At 54.0% G+C, this 14,413-nt stretch overlaps 2 protein-coding genes across 5 annotated transcripts; one reads left to right on the top strand and one right to left on the bottom strand.

Moving 5' to 3' along the window:
• Window positions 1-9: 9 nt before the first annotated feature.
• On the top strand, window positions 10-5,361 carry STAR (steroidogenic acute regulatory protein). Of its 3 annotated transcripts, XM_026863073.1 has the most exons (9): window positions 10-291; window positions 785-1,064; window positions 2,170-2,342; window positions 2,876-2,989; window positions 3,266-3,393; window positions 3,474-3,632; window positions 4,120-4,304; window positions 4,425-4,518; window positions 4,604-5,361. In XM_026863073.1, exons 1-9 carry the CDS (start codon window positions 144-146, stop codon window positions 4,742-4,744), a joined length of 1,422 nt encoding a protein of 473 aa, XP_026718874.1. In that variant the 5' UTR covers window positions 10-143; the 3' UTR covers window positions 4,745-5,361. The 3 variants fall into 3 exon arrangements, with proteins under 3 accessions (XP_026718874.1, XP_026718875.1, XP_026718876.1); XM_026863075.1 differs by lacking the exon at window positions 10-291 and having other exon boundaries at window positions 968-1,064; window positions 2,166-2,342; XM_026863074.1 differs by lacking the exons at window positions 4,120-4,304; window positions 4,425-4,518; window positions 4,604-5,361 and adding an exon at window positions 3,752-4,035.
• Window positions 5,310-14,392, bottom strand: ASH2L (ASH2 like, histone lysine methyltransferase complex subunit). Of its 2 annotated transcripts, XM_026863071.1 has the most exons (16): window positions 14,276-14,392; window positions 13,340-13,485; window positions 12,467-12,555; window positions 12,059-12,153; window positions 11,832-11,927; window positions 11,526-11,621; window positions 11,225-11,300; window positions 10,484-10,501; window positions 9,029-9,122; window positions 8,481-8,698; window positions 8,130-8,297; window positions 7,594-7,787; window positions 7,066-7,158; window positions 6,619-6,717; window positions 6,289-6,348; window positions 5,310-5,912 (listed from the first exon to the last, which is right to left on the bottom strand). In XM_026863071.1, exons 1-16 carry the CDS (start codon window positions 14,330-14,332, stop codon window positions 5,805-5,807), a joined length of 1,707 nt encoding a protein of 568 aa, XP_026718872.1. In that variant the 5' UTR covers window positions 14,333-14,392; the 3' UTR covers window positions 5,310-5,804. The 2 variants fall into 2 exon arrangements, with proteins under 2 accessions (XP_026718872.1, XP_026718873.1); XM_026863072.1 differs by lacking the exon at window positions 10,484-10,501.
• Between the last annotated feature and the right edge of the window lie 21 nt (window positions 14,393-14,413).

The raw sequence follows: 14,413 nt of genomic DNA, 5'->3' as shown, positions 1-14,413 counted from the left end.
CGGGTGGGTCGGGGCCTCATCCTGCCCTGGGCAGGCGAGCGGTGCTGGAGCACGCGTGGGTTCAGCCGTGCCCCCTCCTGCCCCAGTGCAGAGGCACCTTCCCGGTGCCCGAGGTAGGTGCTGGGACCCGAAACCCGTCCCCAATGCCTGTGGCACTGCGCGGTGTTGGTGCCATTCCCAGTGCTGTCCCCGGTGCCGCAGGATTGCTGCCGTCCCTTCCCCTCGCAGCAGCGTGTGACAGCGGGACCCCGAGCGACGTCCGGAGAGATGCCGAGGTCCCGTCAGGAGCCGGTGAGTGTCCTGGGGGCGTCCCCATCAACCCGACCCCCCCCGAGGGCTCTGGGTGCCTTTCAGCGCCACTCGGGGCACTGGCTGTCCCTGTGTCCCCTCCTGAGGGGCACAGAGGGGTTCGTGCCCCTCCAGCCCCCCCAGCCCGGAGCTGGAGGAGCCGTTCTGCCCGGGCTGTTTTGGTTTTCTCACACACAACGGCGTGTCCTTGTGCCGAGGCCTTGTGCCCGGCGGCGCCTGCTCCCTCTGGGATAACCGCGGGCCTGGCTGGTTCGCAGCTGGGGGGTCTCCCCGGTGCTGTGTCCCCCGGCCAGGGGGCTCCAGCCGCCTCACCAGCAGGGCAGGGGGGCAGGGGGGGGCTGGGGGCGACGCACCGTGCTGGAGGGTCTCCCCCACTTTCCCCAGGCACCACAGACCCACAAGCTCCATGCTGGGGGTTCCCAGCAGCAGTTCGGGGATTTCAACCCCTCCTGATTTTTCCTCCCGCCGTGTGCAGGTGCATGGGGGGCAGGTGGAGGAAGCTCAGCCCGAGCGAGAGCTGCGGGAGGGACCCTGGAATCGCTCCTGTGCGGGGCCACAGCACCAGTGGGCGAGCAGGAGCGTGGCTGCGGCCGGGTTTTCCTGATAAACCTGTGGGAAGGGGATAGTGCAGCTTCTAGCTTCCTCCTGGCCCCACCAACATCGCCAAGGTGTCTTCTCTCGCACGTGGTGAACAGCAGACCCAGCGAGGAAGAGGAGCTGTCCCAGGGCACAGTGGGACCATTCCCAGGTGGCAGGTAGGACCCGACTCATCCCGGGGGGCTCGACGGGCAGGCTGGAGGACACGAGAGGTTCCCCGGGGCCCGGCCGCTGGCGCAGCGAGCGGTTGACCTCCCCCTTGGCCAAGTTGTTGCAACAGCGGGGAGGAAGGTCAGGTTCCCCGCAGGAGGGTGCAGGGGCTGACGTCAAAGGAAGCAGCTGGTGATTCACGGGTTCTTGGGAGCGCTGGTCTCTGGGGCCGTAACTCATCCCAGAAATGTCATTTCATCCTTGAGTGTTATCGCTCCTCTGCCATCACCCACCGCTCCCAGCCCCGCGGCAGATAAACCAGCCTCTGGGGGAGGTACGGGGGCTGCTCTGTGCTCCAGGCCCAGGTTCCGCAGCTTTCATAATCTTAATATTCAGCTTTATGGAGGATGAAGACGGGCTGCGCTTGCACGGGGCTCTGTGGGGCAAGGGGGAGGGCTGTGCACCCTCCAAAATACTTGTGTCCGTGCCACAAAGCATCCCCAGTGCTGCCCAGCCATGCACGGCCATCCCAGGTGTCCCCCGGTCCCCCCACCCTCACGGGGTTTGGGCTCGTGCACTGGGGCTTCAATGTGCCACTGTGGTGGGGCGCGGTCCCCTGGTTCTTGTGTCCAGCCTCAGCTGGGGTTGGGCTGAGCCTGGCTCTGGTTATTCTGGGATGGTTGTGCTGTGAGACGGCGTTGTCCCTCGTTATCCCTTGTTGTTATCTGTCATTGTTATCCGTTGTTGTTATCCGTTGTTGTTATCCGTTGTTGTTATCCGTTGTTATCTGCCGTTGGCTGTCAGAACTGATTGTTATCCCCCGTGATCCGCAGGTGATGATGGAGCAGGTCCTCGTGGATTATCCCTGGCCCGGGGATCTCCCACAAAGCACCGTGTGAGCGGGGCAGGGTGGCCGTGCCTCTGCCAGGACCCCGGGGCTGGCTGGACCCCACCGCGCCAGTGCCGAGCACCAGCACGTGTCAGCCCATGTGCGCGCGGCCGCTCGCCGGACACGACCCGTGGCCCCGGCAGATGCGTGAGGAGCCGGGGCTGGCCTTGGCCCTCCGGGCCCTGTCGTAAGTGATGGCTCTTATCTCCCTGCTGACAAGCCAGCATCCTTCAGCCGGCGTACTTAAGGCTGAGAGCCCGGAGGGCCGGGGCAGAGGCACCCGCTCGTCGCAGACACCCGCCCGCAGCCCGCAGCTCGCTCCAGCCCAGGGAGATGCTTCCCGCCACCTTCAAGCTCTGTGCTGCCATTTCCTACCAGAACCTGCGCAACATGACCGGTGAGGGGCTGGGGGGCCGGGGGAGCCCCTCTGCATGGGCTGTCTGCAGTGGGAGGGGGCTTGAGGCTCTGGGTTCGCCCCTCCCCATCCCATCCCATGGCGCTTTCTGGGGTTTGTGTTTTGTCTCCGTCGCCCTTTTTGCTGCCAGGACTATTGCCGGGGTCTGGGGGGGAGCGGAGGGTCGCTGCAGGTAATGCTCCCGCTGGCTGTAAGGGTTTTGTGTTCTTGTACTCCATTTCCTACAGCCTTTTCCGAGCATCCCCGTGATTGCTCCTCGGTATTTTCACGACTCATCTGCTCCCAGCACGCTGCGTGGCTTAGACCTGGAGCAAAGCCCGGGTTTGTGTAGGACTGTTTCTGTCCCAGAGCAGCGCTGGGGCAGTCACCTGCTCTCTGCGCCTGTGGGGACTCCAGCTGAGGCAGCAAGCAGAGACTTTTTCAGTGTCGTTATGTTTAAATTGGAAAAAAAATAAAATACATTAGCCAGCCCTCTGTGGTGCGGTGCTGGCGGGTGATGCGCTCTCTGCTCTCAGGTCTGAGAAGACAAGCTGCCGTTGCCATCAGCCAGGAGCTGAGCAAGCTGGCCTGCCGCGGCGCGGGGCCCAGCGCCTGGGTCAGCCAGGTTCGCAGGAGAAGCTCCTTGCTCAGTAAGTGACCAGCGGACGGGGCTCTGCCCCCTCCTGAGGGGGGGCGACCGTCAGGGCTCGGGGGAGGGCTTGGAGGAAAAGCTGCTCACAGGGAGCCTGGGCGTTTGCCAAACAAAGGGCGAAGGCAGGCAAGCAGCGGGAATTGAGTTTCCTTCTCCAGCCCCCGGGCACGGAGAAGTGTATTTATTTGATGTAGATAAAGCTCATCTGGCGCGAGGGTGCATGCGTCAGCGGCGCAGTGTCCTTACACTCCTGCTTCTGTCCGATCCCGCGCAGGCTCGAGGCTGGAGGAGCAGCTCTTCAGTGAGGTGGAGATGTCTTACATCAGGCAAGGAGAGGAAGCCCTCCAGAAGTCGCTCAGCATCCTGGGGGACCAGGACGGCTGGAAGACAGAGACAGTGCTGGTAGGGGCTCTGCTTGGCGACAGCCTGACGCGCTCCTCCCGCACGTGGCCTTGGTGTTGATTCTGTGCCCCCCTCGCCAGGGTAACGGGGACAGAGTCCTGAGCAAAGTGCTGCCAGACGTGGGCAAGGTGTTCCGGCTGGAGGTGGTGGTGGAGCAGCCGCTGGCCGCGGTGTACGGCGAGCTGGTGGACAACATGGAGCAGATGGGGGACTGGAATCCCAGTGTCCAGCAAGTCAAGGTGGGAAGCAGCTGCCAGAGCCCAGCGCCGGGGCTCACACCCGGGGGCTGCCCCGGGAGGGCTGAGGAATCGCTCTGCCCATCCCAGCGGGAGCACAGGGATTGCTCCACATTTTTAAGGAAGGGAGAAGCCAGACTTTCTCTTGGCTGCTTCCTCTGTGCTGCAGCTGCTGCTCTGCAGGTGATGTGCTCCTGCGTTACGGCGCCGCTGTCACCCGTCCAGTTACTGCAGGAGGAACAGCACAGTGCCCCAACGGGCAGGGACGAGCGTTTTGCTATTTCACAGCTTCTCTGGCATAAGAGAAGCATTGAGAGAAATATCTTCCCTTTGCAGATGTTGAAAAGTAACATTCTACATTCTGGGATGAAGCAGATATTTGCAGTTTTTCTCCCAATAAACGCTGAGGTTTTGCATTTCAACACGTGAGCTGTCAGCCATCTTTGCAGCAGATGCTTCAAATTAATGTTTTTAATTCTGAACTCTGCAGATTCTCCAGAAGATTGGGAAGGACACAGTGATCACCCACGAGAAGGCAGCCGCTACCCCCGGCAACGTCGTGGGGCCACGGGACTTCGTGAGCGTGAGGTGCTCCAAGAGACGCGGCTCCACCTGCGTCCTGGCCGGCGTGGCCACAACGCACGGGGCGATGCCGGAGCAGGAGGGGGTGGTCAGGTGAGCAGGCGCCTTTGGCAGGCACTTGAGGGGGTCCGGGGGGGTGGTGTCAGGATTCCCACGCTGGCCTGGGGGCGCAGGTGAGATGCGTCTCTGAGGGGGGCTCCTGTCCCCTTGCAGAGCCGAGAACGGCCCCACCTGCATGCTCCTGCGCCCGCTGCCCGGCAGCCCCTCGCACACCAGGCTCACCTGGCTCCTCAGCATCGACCTGAAGGTAAGTCAGGCCTGCAGCTCAGTCCAGCCTGCAGCTCAGTCCAGGCGGGAGGTGCAGCCCGGGCTCTCTCCTCTCCTCTCCGCAGGGTTGGCTGCCCAAGACCGTCGTCAACCAGGTCCTGGCCCAGACCCAGGTCGACTTCGCCAACCACCTCCGGCAGCGCCTGGCCCAGCCGCCACCTGCTGCCCCCCCTGAGGGGTGTAACAGGCAGAAGCACGTTAATTAACAAGACCTTGGTTAATTAGCACAGGCTGTAAGAGTAGACACCACTAATTGAGTTTCAATCGATAAATAAACCAACCTTTATTTATTGAAACCAACTGAATTAGGGACCCAACTCAGTCAGCACCTGCTCACTGTGCAAATGCAGGACCAGAACTCGGCGGGATGAAGTCAGCCCACCCTGCCCTGGCCCCACGGAGCAGGTGCTGCCTCAGCCAGGTCCCTGCACCCACCCTGACCAATTAGTTTCAATGACTAAAGCAACCTTTATGTAGTGGTGTCTCCTGTGGCTAACAAGGGAGGCAGGAGGACCAGCACATGCTCAGCTCCTCCCCTCAAAACACACGTTTTACTCCCTTCTCCCCCCACCCAGTGAAGCAGCTCTAATTTATTTTTCCTGTACAGCCACATACAACGTGTCAAACTATTTATTGACTCAAAGCTCTGCAGTGATGATCATGTACAACCTGTCAAGGAGAGCATCAGCTTGAGAGATCTCTACAGTGTAGCTACTTTGAGTTTAAATCTCCTTTGTCACAAGATAAAAGAGAAAAAAAACCACACAAAGAGAAGAGTTAAAGCCTTTATTTTTAAACTGGCTTCCAGTTGGGGGGTGTGGGGGGTTGTGGTGTAAAAAAAAAAAAACGGTTTGGACAGAAGCCCAAATTTCAGTCTTCCATGCAGTAGTCTTGTAATGACACCCTTCCTGGGCTGGGAGCTGGGGGGTACAGTCAGCCCCCCCCAGCTGAGCAGAAGTGGGGTGCTGCTGTACCCCATGTAGGCACAGCAGGCAGGGGCAGGTCCAGCCCGCGCCAGCTGCCAAGGGATGGGGGCAGCAGCGGCCGGGACACCGGGGGGGGGAGGTCACTGAGGGCTGGGAGAGATGCCCAGGACCAGCACAGCACCCACCCGGTGGGGGGGACACAAGGCAGCAAGGCCCTGGGACACCCGCCCCCAGGAGCAGCCTCGGCTTGGGGGTGTCCGCTGGTCGGTGCTTGCTCCGAGGGGTGCGTGTTCCTTGAGAATAAAACCCCCGGGCCGTGGCTGGGGCTGCGGCTGGTCCCTCAGGGCTCCCAGGGGGGGCTGCGCCGCCCGTCCACCTCCGTCTCCACGTGGTAGAGCACGTCAGCCAGCGTGTGCTCCACCACCGCCCCCCAGCCCATGTCACTCATCTGCGGGAAAGGAGGAGGGGACAGGCTCAGGACCAGGAGGGACAGGCCCTGTTCCAGGGGCCAGGACTGCTTCCCTCCTCAAAACACGGGGGGCAGGGGGGGAACTTCCAAGTGTTCCCTTAAACCAGAATTCAGCCTCTTACTGATAAAAGAGGCTAAACCAGGCAAGAACAGGGACTTCATCTGTCAACAGGAACGAGACAGGTTAAAATTTAGCTATGGTATTTGTTAGGCTATCTGTCCTTAAATAATTTTGAATGCAGTCCGAGTCCAAAGCCTGAAGTGGATGGATAGAGCCTTGGTATAAATCAAAACCCACCACCTTTGGTTTAAACACTTAAAGGGGGTGGGGGGAGAAGCTTCAGTTCTTACTCACCGGACGGTAAGTGATATCTCTGGGTGGATACTTGAAATACGGCCCAAAGTTTATAGAAACCTGTGGAAGGTAGGGTTGTCATGAGAGCAGGAAAACCAGGCCAACTGCTTTAGTCTAGGCCCTCGCCCCCTCCTGCTCCTGAGCCTGCCCACGCCCCCTGCGAGCCCACGGAACATCCCGGGCAGGGTTTGATAACGTCCCATCACCCAGCAGCCTTGGCCCAGAGTCGCTTCACTGAAGGAACTCCCACCTTCCCCTCCTGGACACACTCCCCCCGTTACTAAAACCACGACAGACTTAGGAACCACCTTTCATAGCCACGTTACTCACCGTGCAGCCTTTGTACAAAGAGATAGCAGGAAAATAAACCCCTTCAAAGATGTCTTTAAAGGCAATTCCTTGGCTGGCACCGTTCTTGAAGAATATTATCTGAGAGAAAAAGTGAAGAGGTTTCTTCCACTGATGCCAACACATTCGTGACCTTATTGTGGGTGACGCAGTGACCCTCGAGGGGGCTCAGCCTGCACTGCCCCTTCCCCGACGCCAGACCACTAGTTTGGTGCCAGCAACAACGTTACAAGCGAAGGGCACAGCTGGTCTGTTAACTTCATATTTACTGCTTTAATAAAAGCATTCCTGGTTTTGATGAGGAAGTAATGATTGGCCTCCCTCTCTGCTCATTAAATGAAAGCAATTAATACACACAATAAGCTGGTCTCAGCAGGCTCTCCACTCCTCCTAAGCTCTGCATCCTCTGCCTACCACCACTTAACTCACCTGGCTCCCAGGTGCTTGCTTTAGGCTCTTCTCTGCTTTGTCCACAAAGTCCTTCTCTTCAAAGTACAGGTAGCTTTTGAATTTGATCAGAGCCTGGAATATCAGAAAACAGCCACTTCAGAAACAAGCCAAAGTTACCTTTAGGTGACAGACTAGAGAGCAGGAGGCCTAGGGGAGCCCTGTGCTGGGACAGGGGGGGCCTGTCATGTCAGAGCCCCCGTGCAGAGCGATTCACACACCTCAACTATTTGAGAACCAGGAGGGGAAGAGAAGATGAAATGAGATGGGGGCGACCTCGCTCAGCAACCCAGGCAGAGCCTTCCCCTGCAGAACCCCTGGGGGGGTCCTGGGTGTTTTGTTTTCCTGAGATCAGCAAGATCCACACTTTGGACCACGGTGAGCAGCAGTGGTGCCCGGAGGTAGGATGGGAAGGATGCGCCCAAAGGGGGCAGAGTTGAGGCTACAGCAACCTGTCTTCCACTCACCACCCAGCCAACGCTTAACCCGACCCTGGACTCCACACCTCACCTTATCTTTGTAAGTGTCGGGCAGGGATTTGGCAGTCTCGGTATCTTCTGGCAGACTGATGTAAAATCCCAGAATGTCACCCTGCCCGTAGCCAGATGAATAGTGTTTCCCTATCGACTGGTGAAACTTTGTTCCCTTTTTGCTGCGCCAGGAGTAACTGAACTTGTCATATCCCAGGGGTGCCTGGAGGTTCCCTGCAGAGACCAACGTTTCTTCATGAACACGGAGCGGAGCAGGAGCAGCCCTGCCTGTCCCGCTTCACGGTTTGGAACAGAAATTCCATGCAGTTAACAAATAAAACTGCTGTTAGTACAAATGTGTTGACCACAGCGAGGCCAAGAGTGCAATAGCATAAAGGATCCACCCGTAGGGCAGTTCTGCAGGGCTGAGATCCCCTTCAGGAAGGGCTTCCCCTCAGGAAAAGCAGCGAAGTCAAGCTGAGCATGACTGACCCTCCTCAGGTCTAAATTGCTGGGGTAAGAAATACAGAACCGGCTGGAATCCACTGCTAAGAAATATTTAGTGAAGTTATTTACCTAATGGCTGTGACCAGCCTAATCTGGCAGCTGTGTCTGGAGGCATCTCATCCATGGATATTTCAAAGTACCAGGCTCCTTTGCGCACCCCGTGCGAGGCTCGGACCATGGAGTAGCCCTTCTCGCCGACCACCGTCAGTCTGTCGTCAGAGATCTTCAACTGCGGAGCTGCGGCGACAGCAGAAGTTGGCATGAGCAGTTCTTTTGCCACCTCCAGCACATGGCCGTGTCGGAGGGCAAGTGAACCCCGGGGGGGTTGAGCATTCCCGCCTCCTGAGCCGTGACGTGCCCATGCCGGGAGCTGGGGGCTCCCGAGGACGCCCCTCGCAGGAGTAGCTGCCCGTGCCCTACCTCGGTCGTGCAGCGCCAGGAGCACCCGCTCGTACAGGCAGGCTCTGTAGAGGTCCCCGGGGATTGGTTTTCCTGCCCAACAATCCAGCTCCAGTTTCTCCGGGTCGGGCGCGTGGGGGTCGGGCTCGGCCAGGATGTAGCGGTATCCATCTTTGTTAAAGGGGTGCTCCAAGGGGTACCCGTGGGGGGGCAAACGCTGGGCGGAAAACAACGGGTCGCTGTGAAACACAAAAACTACAGGTTGGCACCTCCCGGTGGCTACGGCTCAGTCGCAGGATACCCCAGACCCAGGACAGCCTCCTGCGGAGCCCAGGACCCCACCGCGCTCCGCTCCTGAGCGAAGGGGGCGTGGGCTCCTCACTACAACCACCACACCCCCACCTATTTCTAGGTATTTCTAGCACGTGACCTACCAGCAACACCACGCGGTTCTACGCGGGCACGACTCCGCACAGATCTACCAAGGGCAAAGGCGTGTGGCCGCTGGAGGCATCAGAAGCCAAGCAGGGCCGCGCCCCGCGGAGCCCCCACCGCACCTTTCCTCGTACCTTCTGGTTTTCTTGGCCGTGCCTGTGGTCCCTCCGTCCTGCTGCTTGCGCTTCGCCCCCCGGCCCTTCCCGCTGCCGCTGGCCGCGATCCCCCCTGCGCAGAGACAGCGGCGTGTGAGGCGGCTGGTGAGCGGAGAGAGCCCGTGAGCACGGAATCTCCACAGCAGGAAGGGGCAGGAGCAACCAAATCAAACCAGTTCATGAGCTCCGGTACCTTCCTGCACAGTGACACATGAGACACTTTACTGGGAGCGGGCGGAGCAAAATCCAGACCTCGCATAGCTGCTACTCAACTTCTGAAACGTCTGGATTTAGAGCGGGAGCTAAGTGAGATTTATCAATAAAATGAGCTCAACTCAAGCTATTAAGGTGAGAATTAAGAATCTTTTCTGTCATCAGATCTACAGGCAGCAGCGTGGGGATCCACTTCAAAAGCACGACTGTTTGCTTTCATGGAGATTCCAGTCACAGTTCAAATTTATTTCTGCAAAAGCAGCAGAAAACCCAACCTACAGCACACACCAGCTGATCTGAAGCAAAGTCGCTATCCCAGTGACACGCTCTGCTGGAGAAACACTCTGACAGCAATAAGCAAGAAGCATATAACATTAATTTCCATCTATAAAATAAAAACAATACACCTAAGTTGAGGAAAAATTAAAAGCAAGGGAGGTGTTTCTCTTCAGCATTACCAAAACCAGTGCTAGGACTGAGCTGTTCCGTATTACAGCACCCAGTTTTTACTCATAAATATAACTGGAGTGTAGGTAAAGTTACATGTCAAATGTAATCAGACTAGATCAGTGTAACATTTTCAAACATTAAACTGTATAGGCACTTAGTAATCATCATTACACTATTTCAGAAAAGATCACTGTTGATTTACAGAGATAACTACAGAATTTTTAAGTACTGCAGATAAACACCTTTACGACCTGCACACTGTGTCAGAACTAGAAACAGTCAGCTTTTAAATGATCAGCATTCCCTTACGGTGTAAAACCACCGAAGGAATACCATATTCTGCACAAACATGACATGATCTCAGCTGCACTGAGTTTCAGTGCAGGTAAGTGTTTAAGCTCTCCAGTTTGTCATCACTTACTTGCCTAAAAAAAAACCCAAAATCACAACATCGTATCAGCTCGCAGACTCAGACCACTTATTTAGGCATTAAAACTGCAACAGCATCAGGTCAAATCAGACAAAGTGATGCATGTACATAAGTGAAAATAAAACTTTAAACCAGTCAAGTGGGGCAGAATATGATATTTAAAAGCTTCTAACTGCTAAAGATTAAAAAGTGGAATAGTTGTTTTGTACTGAAGTATTAATTGCAATCACACCAGGGCACACTTTGGGGTTTTAATTGACTTTAGCTTCTAAGAGAACTGAGCAAGAAAGCTTTGCAAACAATAATACTTAAGTTTTAGAAGCTGAAAGGTAAATATTCACCTCCCAAAGAGGCTCCACCTGTAAGAACAGAAGTGGCACCACATATTTGTCAAATCTTCCAGAAATTAAACAAAAAACAACCAGTGCATAAAATGGAGACAAGGCAGCTGTGGGTATCCACAGCTCTGTTCTAAGAAGCCCCCAACACCTCCCGTCAGGTACTACCTGAACGTGTTTAACAGCCGTGGAGCCTCACACACCATGAAATCTCATCGGCAGTTAATGTTACCACTCAGGTTACTACCAGTGGGAGACAGTAAAATCACTACCAGTAAGATTCCTATCAGGAATCTCGGGGAGCTACGGGAAGTCGTCAGCACAGCTGTCACCCCGACAAAACTAACAGCAGTCACACACGAGCTGTGATTATAAAGTAAAACAGATACTTTCCTCAACTTGTTTCAAATCTCAGAGTGACGGAAAGAGGAAATCTGAATAATACAAGTAGGTAAATTAAAATCATTATGGAAGAAAACCAACAAGCTCAGCTTTCTTCCAAATATCCTGAGTTAGCTGGCTGTCCTGAAAAATCTGAACCTTCACAAGAAGTAAAATTAATCCATCTCTACAGAAAGGCACAGTGAGACTGGCTGAATGTGTTGTCAACACAATAAAACCTGTCCTGAGCTGAGCTTAACTGCAGCATCTCATCTGATTGAACCACACAGACTCCCAGCTACAGGGCTGGGAAAACAAAGCCCAGTCTCAAATAGTCACAAGCCACCTGATTAAAGAACTTGCCATTTAAGTTCCCGCTGGTGGATACAGCATTGTTCTGTTTCTGGTTGTCATACGCAGGACCAATATTGGCAAGATCCTGAAAGAGATAAAAAGAATCTGCAGTATAGACTCGGTCAGACTCACCACTCGGAGCCTGAACTCGGCACCTGCGGGCACCAGAGCCTCCAGCACCTCGCTCAGCCCAGCACAGGCTCTGGTGTGACCCAGCTAGGGTGACTGAGCAAAAGGCACCCGGAAAAAGGCCCCGCTCCCTCCTCTCAGCTCCCCACAGCTCACTTTACCTCCAGCTCTAATTACATACTTGGTCTAGAAGCCCAAACTTGGGGTAATCTTCTTCGGGGTCTTTACTCCCTGGGTCTGGATGCTCTTTCACCAAGAATACATCCCTTTCCTTGCACTGAGGCAGGGGAGGAGTTTAAGTTACAGAAGGTAAGATCGTGACAAGTTCATTAACAAGCGTTTAAATCATAGTATTTACTATTAGCAGGTGTATCAACTATGTAAGAAACATTAGAATCTTCACCATTTGGCTCTAAGTCCAGACCTCAGCAAACACAAATGTACCGTTCGCAGAAAATCCTCCACAAATTCCACTCCAAATACTTACCATAGTTTTGACAATATTATTAGGCCAAGTCATTTTCCCAGGTCTCTGTCGTGTTGTCATACACTCCCAGTATTTATCAATAAACGGGATAATGTCCTAAAAAAATAAAATCAAACTGAGTCTCGACAGTGCAGCTCGAAAGCCTCGCTGCCAATATTTGTTTGAACTTGCCCTTCACTGAAATCTTAGCTTACGTAAACGCGTGAGGATTTCCACAACAGCCATACCTTATCTTTTGAGAACATAGTTTTCGGGTGCTCATCTTGTGTCCTCGACTGCCACGTTAAGTTGGCCAGAGCGCTAAGGCACATTTCCTTGAGATCTGAAAAACAAACACACGCCCACGGAGGCCGCCGTTACAGTACAGCACCACACTGTCTCAGGCAACAGCAAAACCCTCACAAGTTCTGGCCAAACTCAGCAGCTCTCACCAAACAGAAGATTTTCACCCTCTTGATAAGTTATACCCAACTATCAAAACGTTTTCAGAACAAGCTGAACGTGCTTTTTGCCAATATGGGATTCTTTCGGTCATTTTTCAAGAGTTTCAGCAGAACCCTCCCACCACTTCAGGTAAAACGAAGCCTCCACAATTATCTTGCACAAAATGTCAACAAACGTGCTTCCATGCTTACTCGCTTGTTTTCTTAAGAAATACGTGTTCCCACTGTGATGGCAAACGTTGCAGTGGAAGCTGTAGTTGGTCATGAAAGGCAGACAGGATCTGGAAAAGAGCACGTCCATTTGTAAGTGCTGGTGCACACCTCACTACGTCAGGGTAAAATGAATTATTCTTTACTAGATTGGGTTAAGAAATTAATTATTCCAGGCCAAGAAACTAATTATTCTGTCTCTTTCCAAACCCAGAAACATCTTCACAGGTTCAATGGTATTTTCATCAAATTAGATTTACCCTGGGCAGCAAGAAAAGCCACAAAGCTCTTAAGAAAAATGTGAGCAAGCAAGTGTCATCATCTTGGTTTGAAGTCCTGAAATTCATCCAGCAAAATAAGAGACAACAACACAAAACATCTGGACAAGGAGTTCCATCTGAGTCAATTATTTTAATGGGAAGTCAACAGTAGTTGTTAGAGACAAAATATTACCAAAAATGTTCAGTTTTTAATAAGTCTAAGGTCAGTACCGCATAGGTTCTGGAAAGAAAGCTGAATTTTCTTTTCACTTACAAGAAGATTTTTTGTTCACACCAATTGAAAGTGTCTGTTGAAGCCCTCTGCTTTTCAAATAACATTTATGGGCCCCTAAGGCACGAAGTCCAAGGGTGGCTCTGACAGTCCTGAGGTCGGGACAAAGATTATTTTTAAAGCCACAAGGTACAAACACAAACACTTTTTGCTGTGCTGGGTAAAGCTGCTGTTAGTCACAGAACTTGCTGGTTTCCTAGTGCCCAGGGACCTGGGCAGGGTCCTGGCTCTTGAGAATTTACACTCCAAATTCTTTTTTGCTAAGCAAAGTCTGAGGCCCACCGTTAAGCAGAGCTTACGCACGTGGTATCGATGCCGAAGGTGTCTGCCGTGAACCACTTGGTGCAAATCCCACACTGCAGCTCGATCTCCCCGAGCTGCCGTCCGTTCTCCTCATCCACTGAGCCTGCCTGAGCATCCAGGACTTCAGAGCCGTCCCCGGCAGCTTCCTACAACCAGAGCAGAGCAGCAAACTTGGGACTGGCTTAAAGACTGACTGAACCAGACAGGAAAGAAGCTTTGGGCAGCAACCTGTCGAGAGAAGTGAATTTAGAGGGAATACATTTTTTTCTTTCCCCCCTAACACACAGCCATGCTGAGTGAGCTGGAACAATTCTGTAGATTCAGTTAGAACTAGTCAGACAGGTGAGGATTTAACTTCCAATGTATTTCTTCAAGGAACTAAAATTAGAACTAGCAGGATGGAAAGTCCTCATCTGAGCCACAGGAACATGTTCAGATTTTGGTTTTTGAATAACTAACTACCTTCTTACCTTCTAGATCTTTGTCTTACCCCTGACTTAGTAATCTTGGAAAACTGAGGATGCTTCTTAGTCCTGACACATCCAGCAAGGCCAGACATCTACTTGTTAAATAGAAACATTTTATCTCCTGAAAAAAATACTCTATACTCGCCCTTTTTCTAGGCTACGTGCAACCTGCGGCTGCCTTACACCTTTGCATCTCCTGTCACCTGTGCATGGCTACCAGGTAAGAATCCTTTGGGAAAAGGTGCTGGTGGCGAGGGAAAAACAAACAAACAAACAAACAAACAAACAAGAAAACAAACCAACGGCTGAAGGAAGAGGGCTACAGCGTGATGAAGAGGTGGCCCAAGGATAAGCCTCAACCTCAACCTACAGGCACCCCCAGGAGGGGAGGCCGGCGGGCAGGGCCCCCCCAGGAGGCTGCAGCCTCCGCCGGCCCCGGCCCCAGCCCCGGCCGCCCGCGGCCACGTACCAGCGCGTCCTTCCCGTTGGCCGACTCCGTGTCCAGAGCGGCGGCGACATCGACCATGGCGGCATCTCCCCTGCGGAGCAGAAATGAGATCCAAAGGGCCCCGGCGGAACGGGGCTGCGGCACAGCCCGGGCCCGGCC

This window comes from Athene cunicularia, assembly GCF_003259725.1.
Source record: "Athene cunicularia isolate RWA chromosome 22 unlocalized genomic scaffold, athCun1 chr22_part1, whole genome shotgun sequence".
In the NCBI taxonomy this organism is placed as follows: domain Eukaryota; kingdom Metazoa; phylum Chordata; class Aves; order Strigiformes; family Strigidae; genus Athene; species Athene cunicularia.
This window is presented reverse-complemented; position numbering and strand designations above follow the sequence as displayed.

Excerpts from the sequence above, each read along its gene's own strand:
- STAR (XM_026863073.1), top strand. The coding sequence starts at position 144 with ATGCCTGTGGCACTGCGCGGTGTTGGTGCCATTCCCAGTGCTGTCCCC. Across the intron at positions 2,343-2,875 it reads GAACCTGCGCAACATGACCG|GTCTGAGAAGACAAGCTGCC; the intron begins GTGAGGGGCTGG and ends CTCTGCTCTCAG. Across the intron at positions 2,990-3,265 it reads CAGGAGAAGCTCCTTGCTCA|GCTCGAGGCTGGAGGAGCAG; the intron begins GTAAGTGACCAG and ends GATCCCGCGCAG.
- ASH2L (XM_026863071.1), bottom strand. The coding sequence starts at position 14,332 with ATGGTCGATGTCGCCGCCGCTCTGGACACGGAGTCGGCCAACGGGAAG. Across the intron at positions 12,556-13,339 it reads ACCTTCGGCATCGATACCAC|ATCCTGTCTGCCTTTCATGA; the intron begins GTGCGTAAGCTC and ends GCTCTTTTCCAG. Across the intron at positions 7,159-7,593 it reads CCGACACTTACAAAGATAAG|GCTCTGATCAAATTCAAAAG; the intron begins GTGAGGTGTGGA and ends CTGATATTCCAG.